The sequence below is a fragment of the Somniosus microcephalus genome, chromosome 3, assembly GCF_052327205.1.
Source record: "Somniosus microcephalus isolate GS21.2 chromosome 3, FLI_Smic_1.0, whole genome shotgun sequence".
Classification (NCBI taxonomy): Eukaryota; Metazoa; Chordata; class Chondrichthyes; order Squaliformes; family Somniosidae; genus Somniosus; species Somniosus microcephalus.
In genome coordinates, this window is record NC_140989.1 from 93,580,897 (window position 1) to 93,597,443 (window position 16,547).

The 16,547-nt window shown below is 49.0% G+C and overlaps 1 protein-coding gene across 8 annotated transcripts in view; it reads left to right on the forward strand.

Annotated features, from left to right (window-relative positions):
* eml6 (EMAP like 6) overlaps nucleotides 1-16,547 on the forward strand; it is an 844,856-nt gene that overhangs the window by 689,323 nt on the left and 138,986 nt on the right. For all 8 annotated transcript variants that reach the window (XM_085981352.1, XM_085981349.1, XM_085981353.1 and 5 more), the window contains one exon: nucleotides 10,213-10,291. In XM_085981352.1, the coding sequence (XP_085837478.1) occupies nucleotides 10,213-10,291 (79 nt within the window). The remainder of the gene's footprint in view (nucleotides 1-10,212; nucleotides 10,292-16,547) is intronic.

Below are 16,547 nucleotides of genomic sequence, written 5' to 3' on the forward strand. Positions count from 1 at the left end.
CCTAGAGAGGCAGGAGCAGCGTGCAGTCGGATTTGCCAGGATCGCTGACTTCCCCATGGTGCAGGGCGCCATTGACTGCACGCATGTGGCTATGCGGGCACCTATCAACAATGCCGAGGATTACCGCAACCGGAAGGGCTACCATTCCCTCAATGTACAGCTGGTGTGTGACCACAGGCAGCGCATCCTAGCTGTCAATGCCCGCTTTCCAGGAAGCAGCCACGATGCATTTATCCTGCGCCAGACTACTGTGGCTGACATGTTCGAGGCACAGCCTCCACCAAGGGGATGGCTTATTGGGGACAAGGGCTACCCTTTGTGTACATGGCTCATGACCCCGCTCCGCGCGCCCAGGACCCCTGCGGAGGAGGCATACAACGAAAGCCATCAAGCCACAAGGAACATCATAGAGCAAACGATTGGCGTCCTCAAGCAACGGTTCCGCTGCCTGGATCGTTCCGGCGGATCTCTACAGTATTCGCCGGATAGAGTCTCCCAGTTCGTCGTCATTTGCTGCATGCTGCACAACCTGGCTATCCGCAGGACTCAGGCACTGCCACCTCACGTTGGACCACCACCTCAGGAGGACGAGCAGGAGGACCATGAGGAGGAGGAGGAGGAGGAGGAGGAGTACCAGCCCAGGAGGGAGCCACAAGGTCCAAGGGCCGTCCGCCGGCGGCTTATTGAACGTCACTTCTAGGCCCCCTGTCAGGGAATGGCTTGTGGCAATGAACGCACCTGAATGCAGCCGCTCCGCAAGCCCTCAGCCGGTTAACGCAACAACCACTTGAAACATGACACCTGGACAAGCTGAATAAATAAAAAGCTTTATTTAACAAACTCAGGGCCCTTCCCACATGAAACAGAGAAACAGACAAGACCCCCAAAAAACAGTCAAAAACATATCTCACTCCCACAACCTGGGGAGGAATAACAAAACTTGTCAATAACATTTGCCTTCATCCTCGGCCTTCCCAAAATAAGCCCCCCCCCCCTCCAGAACACAACCACCCCCATATAAAAAAACATTTGCCTTCATCTTCGGCCTTCCCAAAATAAGCCCCCCCCCCCCAGAACACAAACACCCCCATATAAAAAAAACAGTTGGCAACACACTCTACTTGGTGTGCCGAGAGGGCGAGTCCTTGTGCAGGCTTCTCCGGCCCCTGCCCGACCTGTTGCTCTGCCTCAACCTGGGCCCTGTGGGTGTGGCAAGGCTGGGGGAAGGCTCCTGAGGGGCACACTGCATGACGGCAGATGCCCTTGGGGGTCGGCCTAGACGAGGTCCGGCCCTGGAGGGGCCGGCTGCTGACTGCTGCAGCTGTGGCTGGGCAGCATCAGTCTCTGCATCAGCTCGTCGCACCTTGGCTGGGGGAGTGGCAGTGTCGGCTGCAGCAATGGGGGCAAGCTGGCTGATGCCAGGCGCTCGCTGGTCGCCAGAGACACTGGCACTCGGCCGGGCTGGCACTGCAGCAAGCGCAGCAATCTGGTGGAGGCCAGACCGCTGTGCTGCAGCAGGGCGGCGGGTGCCCTGGCGATGCTTCCGTGACACCGCGAGTGTGGCAGAAGTGAGTGCCCGAACTGCCCTGGTCTGTGCCCGCATCAGATCAGCCAGTGTCTGCACGGCACCACTCATGAACTCGCGACTCGCGTCCTGTGCTGCCGTGAGTTGGTCGACACCCCTGGCCTGTGCTGCCACGAGTTGGTCGACACCCCTGGCCTGTGAGTCCCCGAAAGCGGCCACACTATGAGCCAGGGACTCAATGGCCTGAGGCATCTGTCCCACAACCCCCATGAACTCGTTGTGGCGCCGCTCTGAGGCCGCGGACATTTCATCAAGGAGGCGCACCTCCTGGGCGAGGACCGTCTCCGGACTGGAGGGCGGACTCTCCCTCTGGGGAGAAGGCCGCCGAGCTGCCCGACCCTTCCCGCGTGCCTGGACGCCACTGGGCCCAGCAACTGCCCTCCCCTGCAACACTTCCCCCCTCTGGGGAGAAGGCAGCCGTGCTGCCCGACCCTTCCCGCATGCCTGGACGCCACTGGGCCCAGCAACTGCCCTCCCCTGCAACACTTCCCCCCTCTGGGGAGAAGGCAGCCGTGCTGCCCGACCCTTCCCGCGTGCCTGGACGCCACTGGGCCCAGGAGCTACACCCCCCTGCAACACTTCCCCCTGGCTCTCTTCCAGGCAAGACGTCTCCCCTCCATTGCCATCCCCTGGCGCGGATGAGGGTTCCCCCGATGTGCCGCCTTCCTCTTGGTCCTCGTCGTCCTCCTCTTCCGAGGGACTGGCACTCTCAGCTTCATGGACCTCCTCCTCACCAGCTGAAAGCAGGAAGGCACAAGAGTAGTTTTAGAGTGAGGACAGGGCGTCAGCGAGGGAGGCATGAGTGGTGGCATTATGCGCATTGGTCGGACAGTGGCAAAGGATGTAGATCTGAAGCGCAAGGGGAACGAGAGAGGTCCAAACGGTCATGTCCTTACCATTGGGGCCCAGCACAGGGTCCGCGTCACCAATAGCAACGGGGCCAACCACCCGGCCACGCATGAGTCGAGCCACGCGCTCCTCCAGCTCACTGAGCTCCTGGAACTGGGCACGGCCTCCCCCGGTGACATTCCGGCTCTTCATATTCTGGGTCAGCTTGGCCTGCAAGAGAAAGGACGGCCTCTAAGTACAGTGTGGTGCCCTGTTGTTGTGTGCACTGCCTCCCATGGTGGAATAGCTTGGCCAGTGTGGTGCCCTGTTGTTGTGTGCACTGCCTCCCATGGTCGAATAGCTTGGCCAGTGTGTCAAGTGCAGAAAGTGCTATTGATGATCATGCCAGTGCCATAGCTGCGGGAGGAGGGCTGGCCATTAGGCCTTTGAGGTCCCTTTGCCCATAATATGAGGTGCACATGCAAGGATGAGGAGGACACTGGAAAGGCTACTCACCTTGACCAACCGAGTGAGGTCGTTGCACTCCTTGCGGCATTGGTCACCAGTCCTGGGGACATCGCTGGTGGCTGACACCCTGTGGGCGATTTCCCTCCATGCTCTCCTGAACTGCCTCCTGGGAGCCTTCTTGCCACTGTCCGGGCACAAGATCTCTCTTCTCTTTTCCAAACCCTTAAGCAGCACCCACAAAGCAGGCTCTGAGAAGCGCTGCGCTCGTTCACGGGCCTTCTGCATGGCTTCAGGCGCTATTTGGGTCCACCAGCAGTGTTGAGGCCTAGCTGCAGGGCTCCACTATCCAGGGCGTGGCAGCAGACAAAGTCGACCCTTCCCCCTTTAAGAGCTGGCCGGCGTCAGGGTGTCTGCTGTCAATCAAAACATGACCGCACCTGCGCTGCGCCCGGCCTCGGCGTTATCAGTCCGCACCGCCGGCTTAGCGCCTAAAGATAGGAGTGCAACGCCAGTTTCAGCGCTCGCCCAAACTCCTTGGCCAAATCTACTGAATTTCGGCGAAGTGGCCTACACTTTCCGGCGGGCGCTAACTTTAGCGACCGCCCGACTTTAGCGCCCCAAAAGTGGCGTGACTGAATTTCTAGGCCTGTATCTTTTACTGTTTCTTCTGCTATTTGCTTTGATTTTGTGTCTGACACGGGCAGTGCAGCAGTGACCATACTCACATGAACATCCACGTCTTCCTCAGTAGAGCTCACATGACTCATTGTGGGTGCTCGGGATAGTGCATCTGCTAACACTATGGCCTAGAAATTCACTAGCCTTAGCGCCGCTTTTGAGGCGCTAGAGGGACTAGCGCCAGAGTTATGGCCATTTGAAAAATTGAGTGGGGCCCTAAAGCGGCGTTGCACCGGTAGCGCTGCGCCGGCACCGATGACGTCATCGGTGTGCGCAGCGTCCCGGTTGCCGTGGTAACCCGCCCGAACTCCAAAATTGAGTTGCGGCCGCCTCGCCCGTGGCAGCCGCAAGCAACGTTCTGTAAAAGGTGCCTTGCTGAAGTTAGCGCCGGCGCATTAAGGTCGCGCGGCGGCCGGCCGCTTCCCCGGCGGCCGCCTGCCCGCACCTCCCTCCCCGGACTCCTCCAAGACCCCCCCGCGGCACAGATGCATGTGGGCCGCGAGCCCGGCACTTCTCCGAGGTGCCGGGCTCATTTTTATTCAGCCGTCAACGGCCAGCGGTCGGGTGCAGGCAGCTCCTCCTTAACGGAAGGAGGAGGCCTGCACTTCCCCAGCCTGCCGCACCGCATCGGGCGCCGCAGCGCCGTAACAGCGCCGCAATGGAGCAGGTAGCGCCCATTGGGAGGCGCTGAAACCCTCCAGTAGCGCCGGCAGCCGTTTGGGCGCGGCGCTACTGAATTTTTGGCGCGCGCAGGGTGACTTAGCGCCGGCACTAACTTCCGGCGCTAAAGCCCTGGCTGCGCCAAAACCCAATTTCTAGGCCTATGTGTTTGCCTGGTGTGTAGATCAGTTCAAAGTCATATCTTTGCAGCTTCATCATGAGTCGTTGAATCCTTGGAGACATCTCATTCAGGTTTTTTTTTATGATGGCAACCAGTGGGCAGTGGTCTGTCTCAACTGTGAAGGTGGGAAATCCATATATGTAGCCATGGAACTTTTCTAGTCCAACTACCAAGCCTAGACATTCCTTTTCAGTCTGGGCGTATCAACACTCAGAGTCAGTCATAGACCTGGAGGCATAGGCAACAGGCTTCCAATCTTCACCCTCTGCTTGTAGCAAGACCGTGCCTAGGCCATCTTTTGATGCATCCGTTGACACTTTGATTCTCTTTGTTGGGTCAAAGAAGGTGAGTACAGGTGTGGTTGTCAGCACTGTTTTGAGGTTCATCCACTCTTGTTCATGTCTTTCTGTCCATGCGAACTCATTTGTTTTATGTAGCAGGTCTCGCAGACAGGCTGTCTTGGCTGACAAGTTAGGAATGAACTTTCCAATGAAGTTTATCATCCCCATGATGCGTAGCACTCCTTTTTTGTCAGTGGGTCGGGGCATTTTGAGTATGGCGTTTACTTTTTCCATATCTGGCTCTATTCCTTTACCAGATAGATTATCTCCTAGGAAAGTGACTTCCTGGACGCCAAACTGACACTTGGCTTTGTTGAGCTTCAGTCCATTCCGGCGTATGCTCTGTAGCACTTTAGTCAGTCTCTCATTGTGTTCTTTCAGTGTGGAGCCCCAGATGATGATGTCATCAACATAGACCCGAACTCCTTCCAGACCTTCAATTATGTGTTCCATCGCTCTATGAAAGATTTCAGATGCAGATGTTATCCCGAAAGGCATTCTGAGGAAACAATACCTGCCAAATGGTGTGTTGAAGGTACAGTATTTGGTGCTCTCTTCATCCAGTTTTAGTTGCCAAAATCCTTGTGAGGCATCGAGCTTTGTAAAGTATCTGGCACCTGACATTTCACTGGTGATTTCTTCTCGCTTGGGAATCTGGTAGTGTTCACGTTTTATGTTAGCATTTAAGTCCTTTGGATCCATGCATATTCTTAGATCATTGTTCTTTTTCTTTACACATACCATGGAGTTAACCCAGTCTGTTGGCTCTTCGACTTTCCTGATGACTCCTAGTGTGGTCATTCTGTCCAGTTCTTTCTTGAACCGGTCACGCAGGGGTGCTGGAACTCTCCGTGGAGCATGTACCATTGGCTGAGCATCCTCCTTTAGCTGGATCTTGTAAGTGAATGGTAGAACTCCAAATCCTTTGAACACATCCTGGAAATTACTCACTACAGAATCCACCGAGTCATCTGGTCTGCTTATGGCACAGTTTATACGGTAGACTCTCTTGACCAGTTCTAAGTCCTCACAAGCTTTGTCACCTAGAAGTGAATCAAGTCCTTCAGCCACAACAGAAAACATGAGATGATGCACTTTGTCTTTAACTGTCACTTTTAGTGTGCATACACCTAAGCTATCTATTTTCTGTCCATTATAGTTCTTCAGTAGTACTGACTTTTTCTGTATTTTGGGCTTTTCTTTCATATTGTTAATGTCACTCATACTGATTAAGTTTGCTTTTGCCCCAGTGTCTAGTTTCAATGTAACTAATGCTCCATTTACCTGCAGTGGGATCATCCATTTGTCCTCTTTTACTGCATTAACTTTATGTTCAGCATTGTCCATTTCTGAGGGCTGCACATTTTCTGTATCCTTTTCTATATTGTCACATGACACCATTCCTACAAAAAATGTCTCACTTAAATCAGTGTCCTCAATCACATTGACTTGTTGCCCTTTCTTTGTTTTTACTTTTGAAAAGCATTGTTTGGCAAAGTGATTCTTTCCATTGCATTTTGTGCACATTTTCCCAAATGCTGGGCATTGTCTTGACTGGTGCTGGTAACCACAGCATTTACAATTTAAAATTCCATCCTCTGATTGCTTTGCATTTCTGTTCTGCCCACGTTTCTTCCCCTTGTAGGACACAGCACCGACAGCAGCACAGTCACTCATTACAGTCGCATCATTATTAATTTCACTGAAAGTCTTTGCGTGCTGTTGAGCTAGCTCACTGGCATGGCATATTTTCACAGCATCCTCCAATGTTAGTTCGGTTTCTCTCAACAAACGTTCCCTGCCTTTTTTATCATGAATACCAAACACAATCTGGTCACGAATCATGGATGATTTCAATTCAGAGAAATTACATGTCTGTGCTTTCAGTTTCAGATTGGTCACAAAGCTATCAAAAGTCTCATTTTGCTGCTGTGTCCGTGAACGGAACACGTACCTCTCATAGATCTCGTTCTTTTTGGGAGAACAATGTGTATCAAACTTCTTTTGCACATCGTCCATTTTTTCTCTGTCCTCCTCTTGATCAAATACAAACGTATTAAATACCTCTATCGCCTGCGGGCCTGCAACCATGAGCAGTAACGCTATTTTCCTTGCGTCTGGCATCGTACCAAACCCGATGGCAGCAAATAGAGTTCGAATTGTTGTTTGAAAGTCCGCCAATTGCAGTCGACATTCCCCGTGAGTTTCAAACCCTCTGGTGGCTTCAAATTCTCCATGTCATGTTTCACAATATTCAGCAGATATTACCACTCCTGGTACCATGTTATGTTCATAAATAAATAGACGTTTTCATTATGAACAGCTAGCTTGAGCTAGTCATTTATTCAGCCATGTGGACTAGTATACAGGCATCCATCTTGACTACTGCCTAGGCTCCACCTAGTGTACCATTCTAGAATGACATGTTACTGATCATTACACATGATGAGCAGTTTACTTGCAACTGCAATGGGCAACTGGTGGCAAATCAAAAACAGCAGAAATAATTCAAAGCTCCAAAATTGGGCAACCTAGCTTTTAAGTAGTAGGGCTCTATAGCAAACAGCATGTAGGCCTACCAGTTCATGTTTCATATGGGTGCACAGGAGATGGGCTGTGCTGAAAAAGACTACAGAGTATCTGTTGTGGACTCATTATCATTAATTTAAATAATTTTGGTTGGTTTAGTCCAATCTCAAAAATTGTCAAAACTACTTCTGCCATAAAATTTAGAGTTGTGTGCCATTTGCGCTTGAGCCTACCGGCTTGAGTTCGTGTGCTGTCAGCTAAGGGCCACTCCCCAAATACAGCATCAGGCAATCATCCCACTTATGAAAATATGGATCCTATCCCAGTGTTTTTTGTTGTGCTTCTGTCCTTCATTTTACATTTCATGTAGTTGAGTTAATAAAACAGAAATGTAAATCTAGAAAACTAGTGTAAGGTGACAACAGCTTCAAAAAAGAGGGCAGAACTCCAAAAAGGTTGACAACTCAAATGACCCTAAATATACGCCAATGACACATCAGTATAATTAATTACACTGAAACTGTAGTGGAATATTGGCTTGTAACTTAAGCTGTAGGTGCATCCAATATTCCTTCACTCACATTGGAGGGGGAACAAAACTAAGTTTACTTAATTTTATTAATCCTCTACCTCCTCCAAAAGTTTTAAGGCGTATACAAATATGAAAGGCAGAACATTTGGGGGGAAAATTCAGTTGATTTACGCCTCCTATTAGCGCCCTAATGGGGCGCAAAGCAACTAGCACCTGGGCACGACGCCGTCAAACGCCTCCCGCGAAATTCAGCGGGAGGTTAATGGCAGCGGAAACCGTTAGAGCCCCGCGGCGTTGCGCCTCCGGCAATGACATCATCACTGTGCGCAGCAGCCCGCTTGCGGCCCAGCCGCAATTCTCGGTAGCGCCCCCTGACTTACCGCCGGACACTATGTCCGACAGGGTCAAGGGGGCCTACCTGCGGCTGGGGTGGCGCAAATTAAAGGGGAGGTGCCTGGCGGCCATTTTTGTTGCTGGCCACCTGCCAGCACCTGCCCCCATTGCTGTCCCCAGCCTCCTGTGCAGCCCCCCCACGGGGTGCCGGCTACGCTCCGTGAGCCCGGCAGTTCTCTTGAGTGCCGGGCTCTTTTGCCGGCACTCCGATCCCTGGTGGCCCAGCTGGGCCCCAGGTCACGCTGCACTAGGCCCCTCCCTTTTAATAAGGGGAGGAAGGCCTGCAGTACCGCAGCGCGATGTGCCATGGCGCTGCTGCACGTAGCGCCACGATACTCACTCACAGTGCCCCAAGAGGGAGGCAGGGCACTTCCAGTAGCGCCCCACCTCCCTCTGGGGCGCTACTAGTGAATTTCGGGCGTGGGGCGCTAACTTTTTCGGGGCACGAAAAGTCGCGCCCCGGCGGAGTTAGTGCCCGAAGGGGGCGCGACCCAATTTTGCCCCCTTATTTTCTAGAAGCGGCATGCTTGTCCAGAAAATGTTAAATTTTGACATTTATTTAGTGCAGTTTTCTGTATTTTCCACTCTACAGTGACCATGGTCGTTGTGGGGTTTTTTCTTCTAAAAAGTAAAGGACTCTTTCTCAATTCTCAAAGGATGTAAATATTTTAAATATATTTTGCAACTTATGCAAATGCTGGAGGGAGGAAAAGAAGTGGCTTGGCAAAATCTAGTGAAGGCAAAAACAAATGTGTAGGCATAAAAGGAGATCTATGGGTAAGTGATGAAGTGGCGCAGTACACACATGCTCTGTTTGATGGCTGTTGAAGTGGAGGTGCTGCTGCACTCCAGGACGTCCTTCCTATCATGTAACGTGATGGTTCTTTCATTGCATCTCATGCATACCCTTACTCCAGTGGGACACACATTCAAGCTGCACTTTACAGTTGAAGTACTGATACATTCACAAAGGTGTTCACAAATCAAACCAGGTAACACAACTTAGCTGCATGATGCATAGTTAATTATTGACACCTAGGATGACCTGCAGGTTAGGTATATGCCTGATCCGTGCATGTGCTGCTTCAATTTACATGACAAAAGTACTACTCTGTTTGCATTATAAGGTGGCACATGATACAAGAGAACAGACCTAAACTGGAGAGGGCACAGAAATTAAATTCCCTAGATTCTCCCTGATGAGGCCACCCTGGTTATCTTTGCATTTAAGAGCATGGAGGGAGATGAGGAAGGTGAAACTGCAGGCCTCCTCCATGCGAATGGGACTTGGAACAAGAAAGGATGAGGGCAGCAAAGTTTTAGACAAGTTTGGAATTTATGGAGGCGGAGAATCGGAGGTTGATATTGGCGAAATCGGATCTCAAAGCATGGTTTCAGCAGTGATAGGGGTGAAATGGATGGGGGTATGCACCTACATCTTATCCGCCATGATAAAAAAAACACAAACTTTTTGTTAAAAGATGAAAAATGTTTTCATACAACTACCAAAAATTAATAAAAACAGTTAAAAATGTACTGTAAAACTGAAAATTAAAAATGTGGCTGATAAGCCTTTGCTTCTTTAAGAGCTCCACTGTACATGGGAGCTTCCTTTAGGTGGGAAAATGGAGTATACAGAATATTCCCATCATAAGCAGATGGAAAACCACACTATACTACTACATTTTAAATGCATTTAAATATTTAAGTAACGCTTCTGCACATTTTGTGTGAGAGCAGTTTGGGCCAGCCTTAACAAGTGGCAGAGATCCAATTATATGGATTTCCTTCCGACTTTCCGGCTCCTGATTGCCTGTACAACTCTAGCATCATTGGCCATGTCGAATGGGTAATCAACCTGTATGTTTGTGTTAAATGAGTCTGCTGACACTTCTAATCCATATAGTCATTTTTATCTAAAAGTTTTCAAAATCTTGATCTCCATTTATTAGTAAACACACTGTATATTTATCATGATTCAGTTATGCAGTTAAGTTTTCTATTATTTTAATTGCAGACCACCTGTCAGCAGAGCTGCTCCTCAACCAGAGAAACTACAAAAGAACAATATTACCAAGAAGAAGAAACTGGTGGAGGTAATAGAATCCCAGGCACTGTTATTTAAAAACCTTAATGATCTTTAATACATTAACAGCTGATAAGATATTAAGCACCATTGCATTAGTTTTGAAGCCTTGAATTTCACTAGTAGTGGAGAAATTTATGATGGGACACTGTCCGTCTATCTGTTGGTCTATGAAGAATAACTTGTCAACCCAAAATTCTAAAAATACTTGACAAAATTTTAACCAAACTTTGAAACTATTTCCTTTGGACAAGCTCAGAGGCATGTCTGTTAGAAGTGATAAACTCATTTAAAAATTCATTTTTGAACATTACGACCTAGAAATTAGATGCTTTAATGCTGGCTGTTGAGGCCAGTTTTGTAGAAAAGATGGCGGCCACCTCACTTCTGCCCACTTCCAGCGCGGAACAAGGTGGTTGCCATATCGGGCAGGTCGGCAGCGCTACCGTTGCATGCGATTGCTGCAAGTATTTCAATTACCAGGAGTGTGCCGTCAATCAGCGTGCAACGCTGAATTGATGCACACTCATCAATTTTGGACGTCGCCGCTCCTCTTGCCACCCTCTCCAAAGTAGCCATTGATAGCGTGTAGAGCTGGGAGAAAGCAGTGGTGAGCTATAAACCATGCCGTAAACAGCTGCTAAGATAACTGGTAACTATGGAGAGCTCAAACTAATTAATTGGAGTGAAAACTGCTTCCAATGAAAAGCATCAAATCTGATGAATTTCCTTAAATTTTATACATTGGATTTTCTAGTTTAGGAACTGATAAAATAATATGCAAAGCTTTGAAGTCTGTTTTTAAAAGGCTTAACACCATATTCTCACCAAGAGTTCTTCAAAAGTCTGCTGTTGTTAAAATTTAATTGATCTCTCTTATGCACGGTTTACACCAGTAAGCTGATGACCAAGAGGTTCATGTTTCCCTTTTTTAAAAAACTTATTTCAATTGATTTCTCATGCAACGGCTTAACGACATCTATGCAACAGTATTTATGTGATGTTTACAATCACAGTCCCTCCAGATCTGAACCTGTGCTTTAGACCCACTCACCAGGGAGTGAATCCCCTTTGTGATATGCAGGCTAGTGCACTGTCACTGCTAGCTACAAGAAGGAGCATCCGCATCCCCATCCCCATCCCCCCTCCCGCACCAGCACCAGGGTGGAGCACAAACCTCCACACAGCAAACATCTGGGTGAAACATCTGTGGGCCTATGGCAACCAGCGAAGGTGGGAGTACCAGGCAGTCTGGTATCCATTTGTGAACCCCACAAAAGACCCAGCCAAAGTTCCTTGAAGGTAAGAGGGGAGCCATGGACAAACAAATGCCTCCTAAGGTGCCACAATGGACAATGCTCCAACTCTGCAAGGGCCATCAGCGGACTCTATACCTCCTGGCCCAGCAAAACCCAGGAGCCATCCCCAAATTATCCCAAACAAGAACACCGATCCTTTAGACGCGACCTTCAGCCTCCTGCTGATGTTACCGCCGGAAAGAGCACATTGCACAAGAGATTCTGCACTCCGCTCGTTTAAACCAGCAGGCAGCACCAAAATACTGGTGCTGCATGCGCTCATTTTGCGGGTGGCCATTAAACTTGGCCCATGGTGGCACCGCCCGTTTTCAGGCTTAATTAAATTTCTAGGCCCACGTACATTTTTAAATTGGTAACATCTGAATTTCGGGCATAAAGAGGTGTTACTGATTTTGAAATGGGCAGAGATCCATTGCACCGTCTAAGCTAAAATTGGTATCCACCAGGTCCCATAAGTGCTGACCATAGTAAACAATTTGTAGAGACGCCCCTTCTAACTTTTGTTCCAAACTTTCAAGATTCCCCTGTTGAACCATGAAAAAATCATAAAACTGCACTTGGGGTCATTCACCACCATGTTCTACTGGTTAGCCCATTGTTCAAGTTGAGCAAGTAGAGCAAAGTAGATTTGTAGAAAAATCAGTTGACAAAATAGCTGTGAAAAGGAGTGCTGAGTGCTTTCGGAATTGGAACATTATTATAAATAGGGGCGCACGGGGCACACAAGCAGAATTTGCTTTTTTGTGCAGATGCTCTGGTTTAAAATTAATCAACCGTTGAACTCGCGAGTTTTCTGAGGTAAACCGCGAGTTGGGGGATTTTCATTCAAAATCACGTGTCTCGCGATTAAATTGCGAGAGTTGGCATTACTGGGCATGGCTCATGACACCTCTCCGATATTCCAGGAGACTAGCTGAACACAGGTATAGTCAGGTACATGCCTCCACCCAATTAATCATCAAGCATGTTGGGATAATTCTCATCCTTTTTAATAACTGATTTAAAAAGCTAGAGACAGTAAAATAGCTGACAATTAACTACATTTATTATTGATTCAAAACCCTCATCTTAAGACAACATACAGAGCAGAACACGCAGCCCTACGTCTAGAAACTTGCATGTAAAGAACTTCCCGAGAATTGTGAGTGATGCCTTTTCAGGCTTGCTCGCCTCGAAGGTTCGTGCTGTATTAATGTAAAAACATATTTATATTCTTACAGAGCACACCATTGACATGTTAAAGTAGCACTTTAGGTGTCTGGGCATCCTGCATACAACTCTGTTGAGGTTTCATCTATCATGTTATTGTGCTGCATGCTGCACAACTTCACCATGCAAAGATTCATCACTGTAGAAGCCCCGAGCGAGGAAGCCTCCCAAGCATAAATAGGGGACCACCAGAACAAACTGCAGAACAGAACTGATGCCAGTTGCGAGAGTCATTTGGCAAGCTCTAATACAGGACATCTCTGGGAAATGTGGTCACTGCATTGTTTACATCTCGGCATCCCTCAACAAGCATGCCTCTCCTACAGTGCCTTAAATATTCCAGGCAACACTCAAATTCCTGCTGCCCGATGAAACATGCTCGCAAACCTTTGCAAGAACACTCGGTGCTTGCAGCTTCAGTGCAGTCATTTTTTTTATCTCAAATCATGCTATACTTGAACACTTGGGTCTAGAAATTTAGCTGCGTAGCCTGGAGGAATCCTACAGTATTCAGCGGAGCGTGTGTCTCCGATTCGTCATGGTCTGCTGCATCCTCCACAACCTGGCCATCATGAGGGCATAGCACTTGCCACTAGGGACGTGGCCAGCAGCTCAGGAGCAGAAAGAGGAGGAAGTGGAAGAGGAGGAGGAGGAAGCGGAAGGAAGGAGACAGCCCAGACAGCCCTGTTCTGGCTGGGATATCTGGGATCGAATTATCCACCTGTAGTACGAGTGAACGCAACACCAATTCTTCATTCAACATTAATCCCACACCTTAGCTTCCCTCCATTACTGACCATCACAGCATCCTCTTGGCCACAATGCTGAAATAAAAGCCACCACAAAGCAAACATTTCAATCAAACCTTATCCATCTATCCAGCCATTATTCCATCAAAAAATCAACTAACCACCCTTGTGAATTCCTTTAGTGACTCTCTTGCGTGTGCCTTTGCCTTTGCCTATCCTAGATCCTACGCAGTGCTGCCCCAGTGGCTGCAGCGTGGCAGGCTACTGACTTTCAATGGGGGAAACATCAAATGGCCTTGCAGGACTCTGGGCCTAGTAGGCTTGGCTTCGGACTGCACCACCTCGGCTTGGGCAGCAGCAATCTTGGCCGGCTGACAGACAGGCAACAGCAACAGCACTGGCGGAGTGACAGTGGTAGGAGGACAAATGCTGTCAGCCTGAGAGAGGACAACAGGGTCGGCCTCCACGGATCTATTGCCACGTCCCCAGGGCAGTGCTCCAGCAATCCTAGTACTCTGCTGGAGTACAGACTGCTGTGACATCCTGAAAGCCCCTTTCAACACTAGTAAACCCAGCCATGTTGGCAGAAGTCTGTGCTTGCATGACTTCAGTCTGAGCTTCCATTGCAGCAATTAGACGTTGGGTGACTTCTGCTTATGTTGCAATGGAAGCTGAGACTTCGGCCATCAGCCATGATGGTTCGGTCCACAAGTGCATTAATGGATCTACACACTCGTTCCACACTGCAAAGGATGGGCTCTAAGCTTTGCCCAAAGGCTTGTGCAAGGCTGGAGCTGGACTCCTCCATGCTCCTTGACATTGCATGCAGACTGTCTGGCAGGCCTGCCAATGCACCAAGCATTCCATTGTGTGTACCCATCAGTGTTCTTCTGTAGGCCACCCCATCAAAATCTTCATCTGAGTCCTGTGCAGCGGAATTTGTGTGCACCGTTGCTCTCCGGGGAGTTGGCACCTGAGCTACCTTTTCCCCCCGCCCTGGCTGCAGGCCACTTGTGCCTGGTATCTCACCACGTGCAGATCCCCCGTCTAACCTATTCTCTAAAGTACGCGGAGTGTCAGTATCTGAGCTGGTGGCTGGGAGTGTGAAATTGAGTGACGGTGTTTCTTCTTCTTCTGCACTCTCCTCTTCCTCTTCTTGTTCAACCACTGGCTGGGCAGGCTGGATTTCTTGAGTGTCTGAAATGGGAAAGGTACAAGGGTGGTGTTGTGGTGAGGGGAGAGGGGAAAGCAAGAGGTGCATGCTGACACCATGTGCAGATTGTAAATCAGAAGAGATGGTGGGATGAGGGGGAAGTGGGATGTGAGAAGGAGGATAACGGTATCGTCTATTCTTTCAGCCCCACAGCTGGCCACTGGCTCAGCCATGCCCCTGCCAAGAATGGCCAGCAGCGTCTCTTCCAAGGGGGGTTAGGTGATGCAGGTGAGCCTGTCCCCTGCCGGTTCAGGTCTACTGGTGCCAGTTATGCACCACCTTTTCCTACAAGAGAAAGGGAAGTGTGTAAGTGAGTGTGGTGTAATGTGTTTGGGTGATGTGCCTGTCGTGGTTGAATAGCTGACAGTGTTCAAGCTGTGAGATGTGGGTGAGAGGCTTGCAGCAGTGTTAAGTGTGTGCGGGTGAAGTGAAGCTAGGAATGTGAGGTCTGAGTTGTGCTTGGTAGAGATTGTTGGTAGGTGAGTGATGCGGGGTGTGGTGCATTGAGCAGTGTGAGAGGCTCGTGGTGCAGATGGTGAGATATGGAATTTGAAGATGAATTCACTGACCTTGAACTCTCATGTGAGGTCATTAAACTTCTTCCTGCACAAATAGTGATAAATGGGCATGATCTAATAGCCATTACAGAGACATGGTTGCAAGGTGACCAGGGTTGGGAACTAAATATTCCAGGGTACTTGACGTATCGAAAAGACAGGCAGACTGGAACAGGAGTGGGGGTAGCCCTGATCATTATGGATAACATAAGGACAGTCTTAAGAAAAGATCTTTGCTCAGAAGATAAGGGTGTAGAATCAGTATGGGTGGAGATAAGAAGTAACAACGGGCAGAAAACAGTGGTGGGAGTAGTTTATAGGCCCCCTACCAGTATCTATACCATTGGACAGAGTATTAATCAAGAAATAATAGGAGCTTGTAACAAAGGTAATACAATAATTGTGGGGCCTTTAATCTTCATATAGACTGGACAAATCAAATTGGCAAGGGTAGTCTGGAGGACGAGTTCATGGAATGTATTCAAGACAGTTTCCTAGAACAATACGTCATGGAACCAACCAGAAAACAGGCTATTTTAGATCTTGTTTTGTGTAATGAGACAGGGTTAATTAGTAATCTTACAGTAAAGTATCCTCTAGGGAAGAGTGATTATAATATGATAGAATTTCACATTGAGTTTGAAAATGATTTTGTTAAGTCCGAAACTAGAGTCTTAGGCTCGATTTTGCCATTGAGGTGGGCTGGGGGCGTGTCAGACGCTTTTCGTGTTAGCCATCCGACTCCAATTTGATGTGGGAAAAATATGAGATTTTCACCTAATTAGGCAATTGATTTCCAGCGTGTGGGAACCCCTGGCCCACTTAGTCTTTCCATCCTGAAAGTCGCCTCCGATGACGTCATCAGTGCTGCTGGATTTAAGGCCTGCAAGCAGCCTTGCTTCTTCTGCAGACTGCAAACCTTATGCCCTTTGCTGTGATAGATTCCTCCAGCCAATATGTCCAGCAGTAGGCCAAAGTCTGCACCAAGGTTCGATGACGCCGCCCTGCAAGCTCTGGTGGAGGGAGCAAGAGGAAATAAGGAGGTGCTCTTCCCTTCCTCAGGGAGGAAGAAGCCTCCCCAGCAGACGAAAGCTGTGTGGATGCAAGTGGCCCAGGAGGTCAACTCTGTCTATATGCTGCAGAACCTGGCTGCAGTGCAGGAAGAGGTTTCATGACCTTCTGCGCACTGGAAAAGTGAGTATGACTTTCTCATCACCCT